The sequence below is a fragment of the Belonocnema kinseyi genome, chromosome 9 (genome assembly GCF_010883055.1).
Source record: "Belonocnema kinseyi isolate 2016_QV_RU_SX_M_011 chromosome 9, B_treatae_v1, whole genome shotgun sequence".
NCBI lineage: Eukaryota > Metazoa > Arthropoda > Insecta > Hymenoptera > Cynipidae > Belonocnema > Belonocnema kinseyi.
This window is the reverse complement of record NC_046665.1, coordinates 8466019-8484438: the sequence shown is the minus strand read 5'-3', so window position 1 is coordinate 8484438 and position 18420 is coordinate 8466019. Positions and strand designations below refer to the sequence as shown.

At 35.0% G+C, this 18420-nt stretch overlaps 1 protein-coding gene across 9 annotated transcripts in view; it reads left to right on the top strand.

Moving 5' to 3' along the window:
* Nucleotides 1–18420, top strand: part of LOC117179920 (interferon-induced, double-stranded RNA-activated protein kinase-like) — a 262085-nt gene that overhangs the window by 144165 nt on the left and 99500 nt on the right. For 5 of the 9 annotated variants that reach the window (XM_033372136.1, XM_033372135.1, XM_033372131.1 and 2 more), the window contains 2 exons: nt 17193–17349; nt 17433–17914. In XM_033372136.1, the coding sequence (XP_033228027.1) occupies nt 17193–17349; nt 17433–17914 (639 nt within the window). Of the gene's footprint in view, nt 1–15392; nt 15414–17192; nt 17350–17432; nt 17915–18420 lie in introns of those variants that run through there. The other 4 variants (XM_033372137.1, XM_033372133.1, XM_033372138.1 and 1 more) reach the window with 3 other exon arrangements.

Below are 18420 nucleotides of genomic sequence, written 5' to 3'. Positions count from 1 at the left end.
TCCTGTCCTGATTCTAAAAACTGTAAATCGGCCCGGAAGGGACTTCGACCGAGGAATCCAGAAGGTTTGTTGTAGCTCGGCTCTTTCATTCTTCTGCCATACTACAATCATGCATACCAGGAGAGCCCTTTTAGAAGGATCCTTTTCATATCACCCAGGAGTGCCCGTTTATAGGGGTTCTTTTATATATACCCATACACACATGAAGACCGAGGTCAGTTTCACCCCCATGTACCACATGCTTAAGCCTCCCAACAAACTGCAAATTCTTACAGCCTTTGGGGAGGAATCAAACCATGGGGCCTATGACAAAGCCACCGAACGCGTCCTCAGGTGCTGATAGAGGGTCACTGTATAAATGGTTTCTACTGAATATGGTTACAAGAATTAATAAGCGGTGGCGGAAAATTGTTTAGGTATGATCCCGAAGGAAGAACCCCTAAGCGGAGACGTAGCAACCGTGTCACAAACTGAATGGTACCTGGGTCAGGTGTTTCAAACAGTAACTCTGAGACAGCGGGCGACCTCTCAGGGTATGCAGTCTTATTCTTTCATGCGGGGCGTGGATCGAAAAAAATACCGACAACCCTAGAGATGGGGGTCTAATCAATATGAAGTCAATATGATGGACCGACAAAATAAAAATACTTTCAAGTTGATGGATAAACTCAGGGACGACCTGCTGGAGTGCTATGATACCAGTCTCGTCCCTGAACAAAAAAGTTAGATGGTGCTACAAAATCCGGAGAAACATTAAGATTCAGGTTTCTCTCAAGCCTAAAGATCTAACTGAACTGGATAACGAGCTTCGTGGAGATTTTTCCGAAAAGCCCGATGTTTTGAAGATCAACTGTGGTGTGTATAAAGCAGCGAGTACTTTAGCAGATGTAAACCGTAAAACTTGACGAACGCCAATGTTCGACAGTTTGCGCGTGAACCATCCGCCCATACCAGAACAGGTCGAAGTATTTTGGAGTGAAGTCTACGAAGATCGTCATTAACTGAAAGCAGACTGAAAGAAAAAGCTTCCAGGAGCTATGCAGTGCCCATTGAACTCTTGAGGAAGAATGCCTATCCACCACTGGCGAGGAGGTGAAAAAAGTATTAAAAGGCATGAAGAACTATTCCGCTCTGGGACTAGATGCCTATTCCGGAGTGGTTGCTGTAAGGGCGTATAGTACTACTGTAAACGATGGCTAACTTAGCTGACCCGAAAAATTACAGGTCGCTTTGGAGAACCAAATTTACCATCTCATCTCAAAAATATTGTGTAACAACTAACAATGTCACCTTTTAGAGAGGTGTCCTTCAAGGCAACATCATGAGTCCACTCCTCTTTTGTCTCATTATAACAAAGTTATGATCACCCCACAATGATAACACTTTGCGAACCCAGGACTATTATTGGGGAGAACACCACTTCCTAGTCCTGATACCCAAAACCTGGCCACCGAGAGCCCAATCTTGTGCCCCCTAAACGCAACCGTGGTTAGCCCATCCTAACGTTTCGCAATTGAATCATCTCCGCGACACCTTCGTTTTTTGACGCTATAAACTTACGACGACGCCACGCGATTCTCCAGGATGACCTCCAGGACCGCAGCCCGCTTAGTGAAGAGAACCACCATCTGCAGTTAGGAACCTTGGCTCCGTCGCCCGGATTTCATCAAAACTATGGGAAACGACCTTAGCTTCGCCGCCTGGCTCAAGCCCGTAGCTTTATATCTATCTACTGATTTTTTAGTTGAATATAATAAAATATTCATAATAAAATAAAACTGTACCAACAATCACGTCGAGAATGGCTTACTTTCCCGCAGTTGCAGCACGTTAATAGTTCTCGCGATGAATAATTTGAATTGCGGTTTCCTAAATTTGGATCCATTAATTCCTGTGCACTTGGATTTATTTCACCTTTTTATTGTGCCTACTATTTTCGTGATTTCAATATTTGGATTTTTTCTGATCTTTGTTATCTTTTTTGCCTTCTGACTTATTATTACTCTCTTCCGCGATATATAAAAGCGGTGGTAGTTGCGATTTGTTTTTATTTTGATGTGTCTGGGTGTTTCCTAACAGCTGACTAATTTTATTTAATAATTGGCCAGCTGGGTTCTGATTTCTGAAAATATTGTTTTTATAATTATTATTAAATCGTGGATTGCTTTGCGTTCCATGACTTTGCATTCCATGACCATGGCTCATGACACTGGACGTCTATAATGTGGCTAGTTAATTGTGTCAGTTTCAATTATATTCCCTGATCTATTACTTTTCTTTTAATATCATTTTCTAGTTGTTCGTGTTGTGCTTCATTTAATTCTACTATTCCATCAGAAATTTCGGATGTCGAAGTCATTGAAGCAGGACATTTGAAATGTTTAGTTGCTATTTCAGATCCGCGTGAAATCAATCATTTAGTGATAGTCCTTGACTTGAGTGCCAAGTACCGTTGAAAAACACTCGAAGCTTCGTAGTAAGACTTGAGTCTCGCCAGACCCCATGATTTTAAAAAATGCCCTTTCATCCACTCTTGGATCAGAAGATTCAATGACTGGAGCCATATGCTGAAGCTTTTTGTACTACTTCATGAAATCGGTGTAAGCATCCTGGAGTCCACAATTCCTTTTGAAACGTTGTTCAGTGTGAAGTAGCAACCTGACAGCTGAAGAGTATGAAAAGTATGAATCTCCTAGCTTTGTAACATCATTTTTAGTGGGAAGACGCCCGATTTATTTTACTTCTTTTGTGCTAGAGTGAGTCTTTAAGAAATTCTATTCACAAGCTTCCTCCCTTGGAGTCCTAAGAGGTTTTTATGGGACTACTTCATTATCTTTCAAAAAAAGTTTGTAGGTCAAAATATAATTTGTCATTTATGCAGCAGTGAAACGTGCTGACCGAAGAATTATAAATTGAGAACTATCCCGTTAGACCACGCAGTATCTAGACAAAAAAGAGTTTTATGAGCAACAGGGGCAGAAGGATGTTCTTTTAGAAGGCCTGGCTCAATAAAAATGTAATGCACGTCAACACCTGAAATTATATCAATTGGACGATATTTATAGAACTTCGGATCTGTCTGTTTTCTATAAGCGCCTCCCAAGTTGCCCCATCTAATCTTTCGATTATCTAATTTTGGAAATCAATTCGCACATCTGGTTTCAGTAGATTCTCAATTTTGATTTGCCTTTGTTTTGTTTTCTTTGTTCTCTTTTTTCTCCATCCCCGACCTAAGTTAATTTTGGAGATCAGAAGGTAATGATCATTATTGCATTCAGAACGCTTCACGATCGTTGTAAATTTCAATAGCTCTCTTAGTCTTTCATCCGCAACAACAAAGTCAATTATACTGTGGCTATTACCTTTGGACCAGGTGTACATGTAGATCATTTTATGCCTAAACCAAGTATTTGTAATAAACAGACCCCTTTCTAAGCATAAGCTCACTAATTTATCTCCGTTATCATTTGTTTTTGGAACCCTAAAATTACCTAGTACTCTTTTTGTATCCGGATTTTGGATGCCTAGCCATCCATTTATATCTCCTAGCAGAATTATTATTTCACCACGATCGCAAATATTTATTGTGTCATTTAAAGTGCCCCAGAAGGCATATTTTATTTCTCTGGGATCACTATCAACTAGCGCGTAGCATGCTATGATAACTAATCTTACGATTCCTACTTTCATTCTAGTCCACAACAGTCTGGGAGATAAGAAATCATGATCTTAGTGATTCTGCTTCGCTCTTTTATTCAAAATCAGACCTACTCCTTGCCTGCTATGTATTGCTATGATATACAATTAAAATGTGTTGCTCGTCTGGATTTTTCATGACCTAGGAATTCACACAGCCCCTGTTCGAATGTGAGAATATCTGTGGGTTAGCCCGGCCCACTTAGTATCAGCTTGCCAGAGAAATTCCGTTGCTTTGAACAGTACACCCTTCATTTTCTTGTAACCTGGAGCTAGGAAACATTTGGTCCACGATTACAGGTTCCCGTAATGTTTTTGATGGATATTGTCAATTGGAAAAATTAATTTGCAAGCAAAAAAATTATCTCTCAAAAAGTAGTTAAATTTTCAACCAAAGCAATGAATCTTCAAACAAAAAAAGAATCTTTAACAGCGTAATACAACTTTCAACCAAATAGTTGAATTTTTAAACAAAAATTAAGAATTCTGAATTAGGAAGATAATAGTTGAAACAACAACTTTGAAATAAAAAACAGTACAATTTATCAAACAGCGATCAGTCATTAACAGAGTAGTTCAATCATTAAGAATAACAGCTTATTTTTTATTCCAACTGTTCCTTTTTTAATGAAAAATATGAAATTTCTATCAAAGAAGATAAACTTTTAACCCAAAAAACGCATCTTGCATCAAATAAATTACTTTTCAACCACAGTGATTAAGTTTTTATGAAGTTGTTCACCTTTGAAACAAGTAGCGGAATTTTCCACTAAAAATATGAATATATAATGTTCAACAAAACGAAAGAAAAAAAGATTTCTGAACGAGAAATACAATAGTTAAAATATTTCATTTCAAGAAAGTTTTTAATTCTCAATCATAAGTGGTAAACCTCATCCAAAAACTACCAATATTCGACATAATAATTGAATTTTTTTACCAAATAGATAAATTGTCTACTAAGAAGTTTCGTTTTCAGGTGCATTTTTGCCAAAAAACATTAAATTTATCCCAAAATAGATGAATTTGCCAACTAAAAAAGACGATTTTTTAACCAAATTTAAAGTTTCAACAAAAAAAGATTTGTTTATAATGTAAGAAACAAATGTTGAACCAGTTCAGTTCCACCAGAAAAGACGAATGTGCAACAATTCGAACAGTTGAGTTTTCAGTTAAAAAAATAATTTATGACGACAAAAAAAAGTTCAGAAAATTATATTCTTTCACTAAAGAGATGAATTTTTAACAAAAATAATTAATATTCAAGAAATGTTTTTGACTTTATAAAATTATATTATTTTAATCAAATAGATAAATCCTTAACGACAATTATAATACAGTTTATATTGCAGACAAACGATATCTTTACTTTCACTGAGAAATAGTCAGATTCAACCAAAATGGACGAATATTCCAAAAAAGTAAATGTTAATATGAAATAGTTAATTTTTTAACTTTCAAAGAGTTATTTTTAAGCAAACTGCCGAATTTCTCCACGAATAAATTCCACTTTAACCCAAAACTAAATAGTTTAATTTTCAAGCTAAGAGTAGAATTATTTTGGTGAAAATTCTTTTTATTAGATAAAGTAAAAGATCTTGTTTTTCTTGTTCTACTGGTCTTTTTAATTTAAAAAGGCATGTATAAGATATTCGTCTTTCAGTGAAGGATCTCTTCAGTGCATTTATCTTTGACCTTGATTACATCGTCGTCTCAAGGATATTCATAATTTTTAAATTTCTTAAGAAACATTTAAAAAATTTTTGTACTAAAGATTATAAAAAGGAATAACTATGCTAGATAAACATTATAAAAGAAATTAGCTATTCTAGATAAACATAACCTACCATTTTTGACAGGTGTTTTTTAAATTTAACCTCCTCTCTGAGGTACCGCTAAGTTTTAAACCATGTTATTATAAGAATTTATGAAACTTGTAATTAAACTTTTAATAACTCTCTCTTCCTCCCCATCTTTTGCAAACTTATAAGAAAATAAAAATTTTTGTGGGCTAACAGATGTTTGCTTTGAGATGGTTTTGGAGGAAGAGAGGAAGTCTAGTATAAATTGAGGTGGGTCACTTGACCAGCGACGAAGAGCGCGTAAATTTTAAAAGGTTGGATTTAGTATCTTTGAGCAAAATGAGTGAAAGCGATGACATTGTGATATATATGGCTAAGATAATCAGTATCAGACATTTGTTTACACTATTGTTATTCTTAATGATATGGAACATTTCTTTTAAGTTACGTTAACTATAATTTTGTTCCTTACTTAAAATTTGAGTTTTTGAACAAATAAAATTGTGGTCATTATCATGTGAGTCAGTCTCAAGCGCAGTATTTCTGATATCTACTACAATCGTAAATGGGAAGCCCATGTTGGACCCCTATGGATTAGCATGTCTTTTTTTCCATAAGGGACCAAGCAAGGATTGCCTTCATGGATTCCACAAGGCATGAGGGCAATCCATGTGGACCCTGACGGGGGCCCCCTTCATTTTTCCACACGGGAATCGTAAATGCGTTTTTTCATTCTAACACTGATGTGTCTACTGGTTTGTTCTATAGAGGCGCAACCACTTTCACATGGAATGTAGTAGATTACATGGTTTTTTTGCTCTGAAAGGAGTAGGATCTTTGTTTTTGGAGAATCAATTAAAATAATGTTTTTTATATGTGAATGTCACTCTAACATTATAATGATTGAATAAGTTTTTGTAGGCTCTAGAAAATTTGTTTATGTCAAGTATAAAGATGATATATTTCTTGACTATATTCTAGATCATTGTTGCCAACAATATCAATTTGGTTTCGAGAAGATTTTTCTATTAACACTTTGATTAAATTGTTAGTTTGTTTTTTAATAAATTCATCTGGATGCCCGTTTTCTTTCAACAATGCATGTATAATTTTCAAGTTTTTTTTTCATGGGAACTATTACCTGACAATCCTATTGCTCTGTCTGTTAAATGAGTGATAATTGAGATTTAATTTTTAATAGCTAGTTTTGAGTGAAAATTAACGTATCTACCTGAGCTAGTATCTTTTCTGTGCCAATATGTAATTAGTGTCATCTACTCGGATATGAGTTATATGAAGGAAATTAATTTCATTATTAAGTTCCTTTTCTTAAGTGAATTGTAATTTTTTATGATATGAATTAAACGCTTTAAAATTCTATCAATATCATTCTCTGGTATGCAGGTGAGAATATCGTCGACATACCTATAGAAAAATTTGTAATTCATTTTCTGTTTTTTGAGGATGTCATTCTTTAGTTTTCCATTACAAGATCGGATATAACGCCAGAAAGTGGTGATCCCATAGGAATACCATATAGTTGTTTGTAATATTTGTTTTAGAAAACGCAGTATGCATTAACTAAACAGAAGTCGATAATTTAGAAAAATGTATTGTGAGGAATAAAGGTATGTTCTCTTGAATGGCACCAATTTATTTCAAGGAATTTCATTACTAACTCTTTTGGTATATTCATAAATAACGACTTAACTCCAAAAGACTCCAGTCTGAATTTATCAGGAATAGGTATATTAATAATTTTGCTCTTCAGATCACAACTATTTTTGATAAAAGTGTGTTTTACCTCAAATCTGAGAAAATAACTAACATTCTTAGGAATGTTTCTGTTAGTGAGATTTATAAGTCATTTCTTATTGGGTTTCTATTAAAATTATAGTTATAGAATTTTTTAGATAACCATTCGAATTTCCCTATTGATTTTTTAATAAGCCTTTGACCAAAACTGTAAATAATATTTTTTTGTAATCCATGTATAATTAAATAACTTTATCTAACGCCGCCTTTTTAAATAGTTTCTAAAATATTGATCTGAGGCTTAATTCGATTGACACTTAAGTTAGTATCCGTGATATCATTTATAAGAATTTGAGTTCTTAGTTTTAAAAGTTGTTTTTCGTTATTACTATAATGAAGTGGATAAATAAAATTAATTTTAATGACAAATTAATGATAATAATTATTATGATTAATGATGAATAGTAGAAAATACACTAGGAAATGTAGAAGACAAGATAAATTTCATACCTGAAGATAATCGCATGAATTTCCGTGCTAATTTATCTAACATTTTGAATAAGTTTTTGAGCAACAACTGCAATAATGACACAGCCACACAAAAAAAAAGTGTGCGGATATGGTAACAAGACACACGTATTCCTATAGATTTTGGTGCGCTCAATTCAAATTCGGTATCAAAAATCACCCATCACGTCATGGTTCAGCCATAAGCTCAAAAAATGACGACAAATCATGCACTGAGGCAAATAAATTTCAAAATAATGCCAGTGATGCAAATTTTCACTTCAAAAACATGTCGACAACTGTGAAGGATCAACCCTTGCCTGATATCAACTTATTTAACGTAACTTTACAAAACAGAACCTGAACTCACCTAACCTGAATTAACAGAAATTTATTTAACTAAATGTAAAGCTCTGCAAGCATATTTTCCCAGTATCAAATGTGTGCTACATCGAATGGGTCAACTCGAGCATAACCTAGAAATAAATCTATCCTAACCTAACCTAACCTCGCGAAACACAATTAAACTGATTGTGTTGTCCCGTTGTGTTTGCGGTACCGTTTTATTCAGCTTCGGCTTAACCTGCAAAGAGGTCAAACCTATCCTAACCTAAAAAAACCTGACCTAACCTAACCGATTACGCTGGCAACCCTGTTCTTGCGTACTTTCATATTCTGACATAATAGCAGTAAATGTCTGAAGTTTTGTAACCGCTTGTTCATAGCATTATTCGCCTGTGTCTGTAACCAGGGCACCTCCACGTGGTGACGGTGGGAAACGGATCCACATTGGCTGAGTCCCTGGGTAAACGGCGTTCATGCCGTCATGGCAGACACAGGTAAAAAGTGTATTACGATGCAGGGAAAAACCCCAGTATCGGCGTCTGATCAGGGTGGGAAAGCGGGCTCTCGGACGTCGTCATCATGCAACCGTAGCTCTTCATCAATGGATCACTTGGTTGGTGTAGAGTCTCATGCTACAAGGAAAACAACCGCGAGCATTTCTCAATCGCATGCCTGCAAGAATAGCTGAGATTCATTCTGTTACATTTTCAGTAAATATGAAATGAGCAGTTTGCGAAACTCAATCGACGAGGAAGTGAAAAGTCTGTACGAAAAGTGTTTTGACCGTAAATTGCTGCACCAAGAAAGAAAATGGGTTCTTCACGTCATTTGCAATTCCTGCAGACTTATGTTGTATCGTCTAAAAAATTCAAAAAACGAAAAGTACTGCAAGTACTCTACACCAACCACATGGAAAAAACCCGTTATTGCGAAGGACTGCTACTTTTGCATGAATTCCGTCAAAGGGTTTAACGCCAAAAATAAAAGTAACATTTCGTACATTAATGTGTGCATAGTCACAAGACCAATTGAAATCAATAGAAATGCACGCCAGACTCATTTAAGCGCTTTAGAAGATTATAGAATGGAAGTTGAAAGTCAACGTCATGGAGACGGTAGTGAAACCAGTGATCGAACAGAAAATAGTTCTGATGATTCCGATGAAAATCACGAAAAAGATGACGAATATGGCGTGCATAAAATGAAATTGAAGGTTCCAATATTATTGTCACAATTAGAACTGAATGATTTTATAAGAGATCTTGGATTGCGCTGAAGTTGCCGCTTCATTTCTAAAAAGAAGAAATCTTCTAGAGCCAAAGACAAAAGTTTCATTCTATCGCGACAGGGACAAAGAATACAGAAAGTTTTTCGTTAACGACGAAGAGACGTCTTTAGTGTACTGCACTGACGTTAACGGACTAATGAACCACTTGAAGAAAAATGTGTACAAAGACGAAGAATGGCGACTTTTCATTGATTCGTCAAAACGCAGCATTAAGGCTGTTTTACGGCATAACACGAATAACAGAGATCGAGCCAATCATTACAGCAAAAAACATTGGCCTTTTAGAGATTCATTCAAACCTGGTTCTCATAATATTATTAACCAAAGCCTCGTTGATCCAGAAGAAATTTTACTACCACCCCTCCACATAAAGCTTGGGCTCATGAAGCAATTTGTCAAGGCGTTAGACAAAGATGGACAATGCTATAAGTATATATCCCTTAAATTCCCTAATGTTTCGGACGCTAAATTGAAAGAAGGAGTCTTTGATGGACCACAGATTCGAATATTGACAAGAGATACTAATTTCGTGAGGCACATGACGAAAATTGAAATGGACACTTGAGAAAGTTTTAAAGCAGTAAACGCAAAATTCCTCGGTAACAAAAAAAGTCCAGACTACGAGAATATTGTTGCGAAAATGATAAGAAACTAGAAAAAGTTAGGCTGCTTGATGAATTTAAAACGTCACTTTCTAGATTCCCATCTGGATAAGTTTCCAGAAAATGTTGGTGATTTCAGCGAAGAACAAGGGGAACGTTTTCATCAAGCCACAAAAGTGATAGAACAACGATATCAGGGTAGATGGGACGAGGTCATGCTGGCTGATTTTTGCTGTATGTTGAAAAGGGAAACGAATGTAGGTCTTAAACGTAAGCGTAACCCTTTGCGTCGTTCCTTCGAAGAAAAAAGTACACGTTATAGCAGGCAGAAAATAGACTGAAGTAGGTCTCTAAATCAATTTAATTACGATAAAAAGCAAGATAAAATGTAAACACGAAAGATAGTATAAATATATCCCTGAAGTCTAAGAAAAGCAGAGAGAAAAAATTTTTGAATAAAACTCTTATTCATTTGCATGTTTAAGTTAGAGTTCTACATTTTAATTAATACAAACATTATCAGGTTAATTGAAATGGGGTCAATTCTACTTGTAGTTCTAAGTTTTTTCAAATGAGTACTGTGCGTCTAAATTTTTATCTACCTGTAGTACAGTGAAATGAAGTTTATTGTGTTACAGCGGGAACACTTAAGTTAAGTAGTGTTGCGTTAAGCAAAATTCCGTTAGGTTCTGTTAAGTTAGATTCATTTGTAGGTTAAGAACGAGTTAACCTATTAAATATAGAACAGATTTAAGACTGAGAACCGTACGCTTACATAGCTACACGTGTGGTTGAATTTCAGTCGGCTAGGTTAGGTTAGGTCAGGTTTTGTTAGGTTAGGATAGGTTAAACCTCTATGTAGGTTAAGTCGAAGCCGAATGAAACGGTACCGCAAACACAACGGGACAACACAATGAGTTTAATTGTGTTACGTGAAGTTAGGTTAGGCTAGGTTAGATTTATTTCTAGGTTAGGCTCGAGTTAACCCATTCGATGTAGCACACATTTGCTACTGGGAAAATATGCTTGCAGAGCTTTACGTGTAGTTAAATAAATTTCTGTTAATTCAGGTTAGGTGAGGTCAGGTTTTGTTTTGTAAAGTTATTTTAAATAAGTTGATATCAGGCAAGGGTTGATCCTTCACAGAAGTCGACATGTTTTTGAAGTGAAAATTTGCATCACTGGCATTATTTTGAAATTTTTTGCCTCAGTGCATGATTTTTCATCATTTTTTGAGGTTATGGCTCAACCATGACGTGATGGGTGATTTTTGATACCGAATTGAAATTCAGCGCCCCAAAATCCATAGGAATATGTGTGTCTTGTTACCAGATCCGCACACTTTTTTTGTGTAGCTGTGTAATTATATAAAATCTGATTTCGAGGAAATGGGTAAGATTACTAAAGAATTCTTGACACAAAATACAGATATTTTTGTCACCAATTCAGACAAAGGTAACTCCGCTGTACTGACGGATAAGGAAAATTACAATAACAAATGTTATTAACTATTATCCGACGTATGAGTATATAAATGTTTAAAAAAAGACCTTGCTAGCTAGTAAAGTACAAAATAAAATGAATTACCTCATTGGTAACCTCTTAAACAAAGGTTACATTAGCTGTGACATGTTTAAAACCTTAAAAAGTTACAATGTCATCGCTCCATAATTTTACGGGTTACCAAAAATCCATAAACCCAACGTGCCAAGGATACGAGTCTCTTCATTTTGTGGGTCTTCTCTAACTCACCTATCAAGGTATATTAGTAATCCTATTAACAAGATTTTCGGGAAAACACACACTTTTATCAAAAATATTTGGGATCTGAAGAGCAAAATTATTAACATATATATTCCTGATAATTTTAGATTGGTGTCTCTTGACTTTAAATTGTTATTTACGAATATACCATAAGAGTTAGTAATGAAATGCCGTGAAATAAATTGGTGCCATTTAAGAGAACATACCATTATTCCTCACAATACATTTTTCTAAATTATCGATTTCTTTTTAGACAATGCACACTGCGTTTTCCAAAACAAATATTAAAAACAAATATATGGTACTCCTATGGGATCACCACATTCTGGCGTTATATCCGATCTTCTAATGGAAAACTAGAGAATGACATCCTCAAAAAACTTAAAATGAATTACAAATTTTTATATATGTATGTCGACGATATTCTCACGTGCACGCCAGAGAATGATATTGATAGGGTTTTGAAAGAATTTAATTTATATCATAAAAAATTACAATTCACTTAAGAAACGGAACTTAAGAATGAAATTAATTTCCTTGATATAACTCTTATCCGAGTGGATGACTAACTTATTACAGATTGGTACAGAAAAGTTACTATCTGAGATAGATATGTTAATTCTCACTCAAATATAGCTATTAAAGATTACATTTCAAGTACTGCTAATTTAACTGACAGAGCAATAGGATTATCAGACAATAGTTTCCATGAAAGAAACTTGAATATTATACATGAATTGTTAGCAACAATGATCTAGAATTATTCAAGAAATATATCATCGTTTTACCTTACATAAACAAATTTGCGCCTCTATAGGACAAACCAGCCGACACATCAGTGTCAAAATGAAAGAACACATTTACGATTTCGGTGTGGAAAAATGAAGGGGGCCCCCATCAGGCTCCACATGGATTGCCCTCATGCCTTGTGGAATTCACGAGGGCAATCCAGGCGTGGTCCCTTATGGAAATGACATGCTTGTGAATGAATAAATTTTTTTGTCGAAAAATGTCATATTTGGGTTAAAAATTAATTTCCTTGACAACTCCTTTTCTATTTTATGTTGAAAGCCGATCGTGTTTCTTGGAAAATTAAACTAATTTAATTTGAAAACTGATGTATTTTTTGCAAAGCTATCTTCTTTCTGCAATTTGAATCTTCTTCCTTGAAAATACAGCTACTTGGTACAAAATTAAAGTTCTTTGGTAAAAATTGATTTCAATAGCTGAAAATCCATCTCTTTGCTTGGAAATTTAAATGCTTTGTTGAAAATTCGTTTTTGTCGGATGAAAATTAATTCTTGAATTACAAATGTGTATTCTATTTTTGGTGTAAAATCAATTGTTTTACTTTAAAATTCAACTGTTAGTGTAAAAATGAACTTTTTTGTTGATACTTTTTATTTTTGTTTAAAAATTTAACTATTTTGGTAGAAAGTTTACGTATGTGTGTAAAAGTGAACGATATATTATTTAAAAATGGAAGTATTTGGTAGAAAATTATTCTTGTTTTTTAATACTAATCTGTTCGTTTAAAGATTCATCATTGTAGGGGCAATTTAAATATTTCTTAGTATTTAACATTTTCTGAAAAGTCATATTTTCGGATTGAAAATTCTAATGTGTTATAGAAAATTAGCCTTTTCGACTTAAAAATTCAAGAATTTGGTAGACAGAAAAATTACATTTCTAGTTAATAATTGAACTATTTGGTTAAATGTAGCACTGTTGTTTAAATTTTTGCAGATTCATCATTTTAATTGAAAACTCGTTTTATTTTGTTTATTTTTTTGTTTGTTTGCGAATTCCATGTATTTTTGAACTGAAAATGTAATTGCTCAATTGTTTGTTAAACTCTTTGTAGAAAAAAATGCAGCTATTTTTTTGCAAATTTTTTTAGCCGATAATTCAGCAGTTTTGTAGAAAATGTGTCCTTTTGGATTAAAATTTCATCTTTCATGGTACAAGACTTATCTTTAATGCCTAAAAACTAATATTTTTTGTTGAAAATAAACTTTTTCATTAAAAATTCAACTTTTCGGGTAAAAACTACATATGCCTTCTTCTACAATTCGCCTTTCCCAATGCAATATTTCGATCAGACGAAATTTCAAATAGCGCATTTTTGACATTTCAAACTTTGTTTCCAATTCTTGCGGTAATTTTGTTATAAAAGTATTGCTATATGTTACGAACGAGCGTAATCGAACAAATATCCTCTATCCGATTATTCCCATTCGCCACAAAGTAGCGAAGTTATTTGCTCCTCATTGAGCGAGGTAGGGGCTCGGTCTTTGCCCTTATCTATTCAAGGGGCCTCTGGAATGGCTCGAAGTTGACTTCTTTAATTATTACCTTTCTATTCTGTTTTAATGGTTTTTGAGATTACGTCAGACCCGGTACCCGGACAGAACAAAGTAACAAGAAGAAACCGCGTGACGAGCCAGTATAGGCTAAACCGACGGACTGCCTAAATTTTCTCTGCGACAATTAGATGTTTAGTGAGCTTCCTCGGTTGCGGTTCAAGGCGACAGATAAAGTGCATCGTGCGCGAAAGATGATCCACGGTTGCCGACTTCCCACGATGTGGAAATGCTTCATTGCAGAAAGCGTGTCAACACAGCGACGAAGTCCGTCACTTCTTCCTTTTCTCTAATTCGTCGTATTTTCGAATACATGCCTCTGCTTCTACATATGCACACGTTCCAACTCTCTTGCCTATACATAGAATAGAGGTTCACAGATTTATTTTATCTTACTCCCCCTGCCTCTGTATAGCAGGGGTACTCTTACATTATATATATTTTTTCGGTGATACTTATATGTGTATATACGCGCATATAGTGCGTAACATTATAAATTAGTGCTTGTATGGTATGCCTATATTCGTAAAAGAATAAACCGGGTTTGCATTCATCAAATTCAAGTAAATATTGAATATATTAAAATAGGTTCGGACAAAGTTTTTCTAACCTTAAAGATTAGTTTATAATCTTGGAATGACTCTTGCTCAAGTAAAAAATAACATTCTTATAATAAAACCGATTTTCTTTATAGATTAGAAAATTTCAATCCAAATACCAAACACCAGAGAAGAATTTTTGGCAAATTTTTGGAAACTTTTAAATTTCGTACACTTCTTTGGTGGATAAAGAGGAAATTCACAAATTAACTTCAGAAGATTTGCTTGAGAGTATTGCCTCGTGGCCATTCAGGGTTCGTTCGGTGTTACCCGATGGTCTGCCTGGTGCTGCGCTCTCCGTTCACCGCAAAACTACCGCGCTGTACTGCTTGCGCTTGAACCGTGCTGCCGGTAGCCCCCTCTCTGCGTTGAACATGGCCGACAGCCGTGATGATATGTTATTGGTGCTACCAATCGTATTTGCGCGGCCTGCTGCGCCTTGCTGGTGTTGACCGGCTCTTCCTGTTACGGTGCTTGACGACAACTGGCTTCGCTGACATTTGCCAAATGTTTACCATCTGTCAGTTATCTCAAGTTGACAGCTGGGTTGGGATTCTTTTCCATATCGTGCCTCGGCTTGTACCTTAATTGTTTAACGCCTGAGCGGAACATATATTAACAACCCAAGACGGACAAAGGTTTTGGTCTGCTGTGAGTGGAATCAATTTCACAACATTTGTGGTACTAATAAGGTAACCGATCATCTAACAAAATAAATTAACGTTAAAATGCTTACGGAGTCTCGACCTTAGTCTTGGCTAGACAGTGAGTAATTGTTCCGTTTGTTTATTAAAATACTATTAAATGGGACCAGCTGCTAGAGGTTTGGCTTCCGCGAGTTCCTACCCGATTTTTTTTTGCCTTTTTGCAATACAAAATTGGTTAACTTCGTTACCATATATACATAATAAAATAAAAAAATAGGAAAATAAGCAGTCTGTTGAACCTTGTTTTTTTAGTTCTACTCTCTGATCTTTAAACGTCAGGTCCTGCCAAACGCTGCATCAATGAGAATAGTTGTTTGCAGTTTCTTCATTTTAAACAACTAATAGATTATGTAGAAGACAGTTGTTTCCACAGCTGCACAGTGTACAAGAGTTCGCACCTCTAACGCAGTTTGTGTTACGTTAAAATACGTCGGTAAAACCTTGCTGTTGAGGTGTTCTATTAGTGCATGCAGATCATTTGTGGTGTTCACCTTAGGCACAGAATGCCTTAGTGTTGGTTCTACATATCTGAAATTTAGTAAAGTATGACCAAAATTCCTTTCAAGGTGCTGTAGTTTTTCTGAGATTTCGCTGTTCACATCATCGTTATTAATATCCCGACCTGGTTGTAGTGGATCTGGTAAATTATGTCCACTTCCATTTTGATAGCAACTATTTCAACAATCGAAAGCAATCTGATATTTCACTGCTTACCTTTTGTGGCAGATGTTCTTGCTGGCTAGCTGTTTTATTAGTGAGATCTGCCTGACCATCTCGCAGCTCACCATCACCACCGTCCCGCATGCTGTGGCCCCCAGCTGTGGCTCCAGGGTTGCCCCGACGATCCTCGGGAAGCGGCAAGCGCTTCAAAATCTTTAATATACTCTACATTATTATTTATTGGTTTTGGTGTTCTCCTTAGTCCCTCTCCTCTTCGTTATCAGCCTATCTGGCATGGGAAACCTCCTCATTAGCAGTGCATAAATCTATTTTAGATTCTCCTAATTTTGATAAATGCATTTTTATATCACAAGTAGCATTCACTAGGAGGGTCTCAACATTACTTAATTCCCCCTATGTAGTCTTGCTATGAAAATATATTAATAGGAAGGGGCGATGCATGTTATAGCTGGGTTGGAGTAACAAGCAGAGTGGTTCACAATCTTAGTGTGCTAAACGGATATTATAAAAACAAGAGCAGACGGGCGAGTACTTCAAAAAATTATTGGATTTACACATAACGTGGCATCGTAAGGTTTTCGTAGTATTTAGGAGTTTTTGAGGAGCTGAGTACTAATCTGATTAGATCTTTAAATAAATTTTAAAAACGAAATTTCTTGCTCAAGAGGAACCACTTCTAAAGTCTGCAGTTAGGTTAAAATTATAGCAGTTACTATATTGGAGCTTGTATCTTGATAGTTATATTAATTGGAGTAAAAAAGCAGGCATTTAAAAATTGATATTCGACCTATAAATATATGAAATATTTAGACGAAAAGCACATACAAATTAAAAAAAAACCACAATTTCACTATTTACGTCAATTTCAATGGCGCAGGATATAATTAATTAAGAAATAATTTACGAACTACATGCCCTAATTATCACAGATTATAATTACATGATTGTTGGAACAAATTGTAAAATTGGACTTTTGAAACAGAATCGGAGCTCCTGCCTCACTGTAGCGTTCTAAAATAATATTCCGTACGTACTTTGTACGTTAGGTACCTTATTTGTCAATTAACGAATTAATAATTTCAGCAGTTTGTGATAAGCTGCATGAAATGAAATTAATCGACAATTCCTATCACATGGCAGACTTTGAAATGATAAGAAATCACTATCAACAAGCGTTCTATCATCTAGTGGCAGTTGCACGTACATCAATTAACACAGAAACGGTTTTACAAGTTCCTAGGTATGTTGTTTATTTTACTCAAAAGACAAATTATTTTCATTCTAAGTATTTTTTAACATCGTATTATTATCTTCTGCGACCAGTTTCTTTATAACAGACTGGAGTCGGTATCATCAGGAATTCCATGAAATAAGCTTAATTGGTTCTGGTGGATTCGGGCATGTTTTCAGAGCACTGAATCGACTGGATGGAATTGAATATGCAATCAAAAAGATAACAGTGAAATCAAACAGGTTAAATGCCATTATGAAACATTTAGTAGAAGTGAAAACGATTGCAAAACTAAATCATACAAACATTGTGCCCTACAAAGGTGCTTGGATTGAACCTACTCTAGAGTCAACTTTAGTTCACCGAATATCGTCGATATCACAAAATAGAGAAAGTTGCAGCGTTTCTACCAAATTTAAAAGTACTAAGAATAAATCTCATCGAAGTATAGGTATCAAAAATACAAAATCATGGGCTTACCAAGATCAATCGAATTACCAAAGTACTGACGTTAGTCAGGATTATTTTATGCACAAAGTCTCCGATACAATTAAGGAATCACCTTGTTTGGAAGGTATGTGTGTTAACTTTTCTGCCTTATGAACGTTACATATTTAAGGTTTCATTTAATAACCGTCTCGTAACAATAGTTGTAAAATAGCAGATTCAGCTCTCGACAGGTACCACCGTTAGGCTATCCTAAACTCCAATAGCCGCATTCAAGCCTGACTCATATGCATTTCGCAGTATAATCCATACGTTTAATCTAACCTTTAACAGATTAAAATATTTCTGGTTTAAAATCTAATATAACGGGAATCTCAAAGGGAAATCATGATATCGATACAATTTTTTTAATTCTAGTAAATTGTTGGAAAATTAAGGAACAATTATTAGGATTATTAGGATATTAGGATAGTTCCTCGTTTCCCCCACTCTAGGGAATATTCGAAGAAGGCATTCTGGAGACTTTATATTTTTTCATGACTTGACCTCAACAATTATATATATGTATTATTTATTTTTTAGTTTAATTTAGATTGTGTGAGAACATAATATAAATCAGCTAGATTATTTATA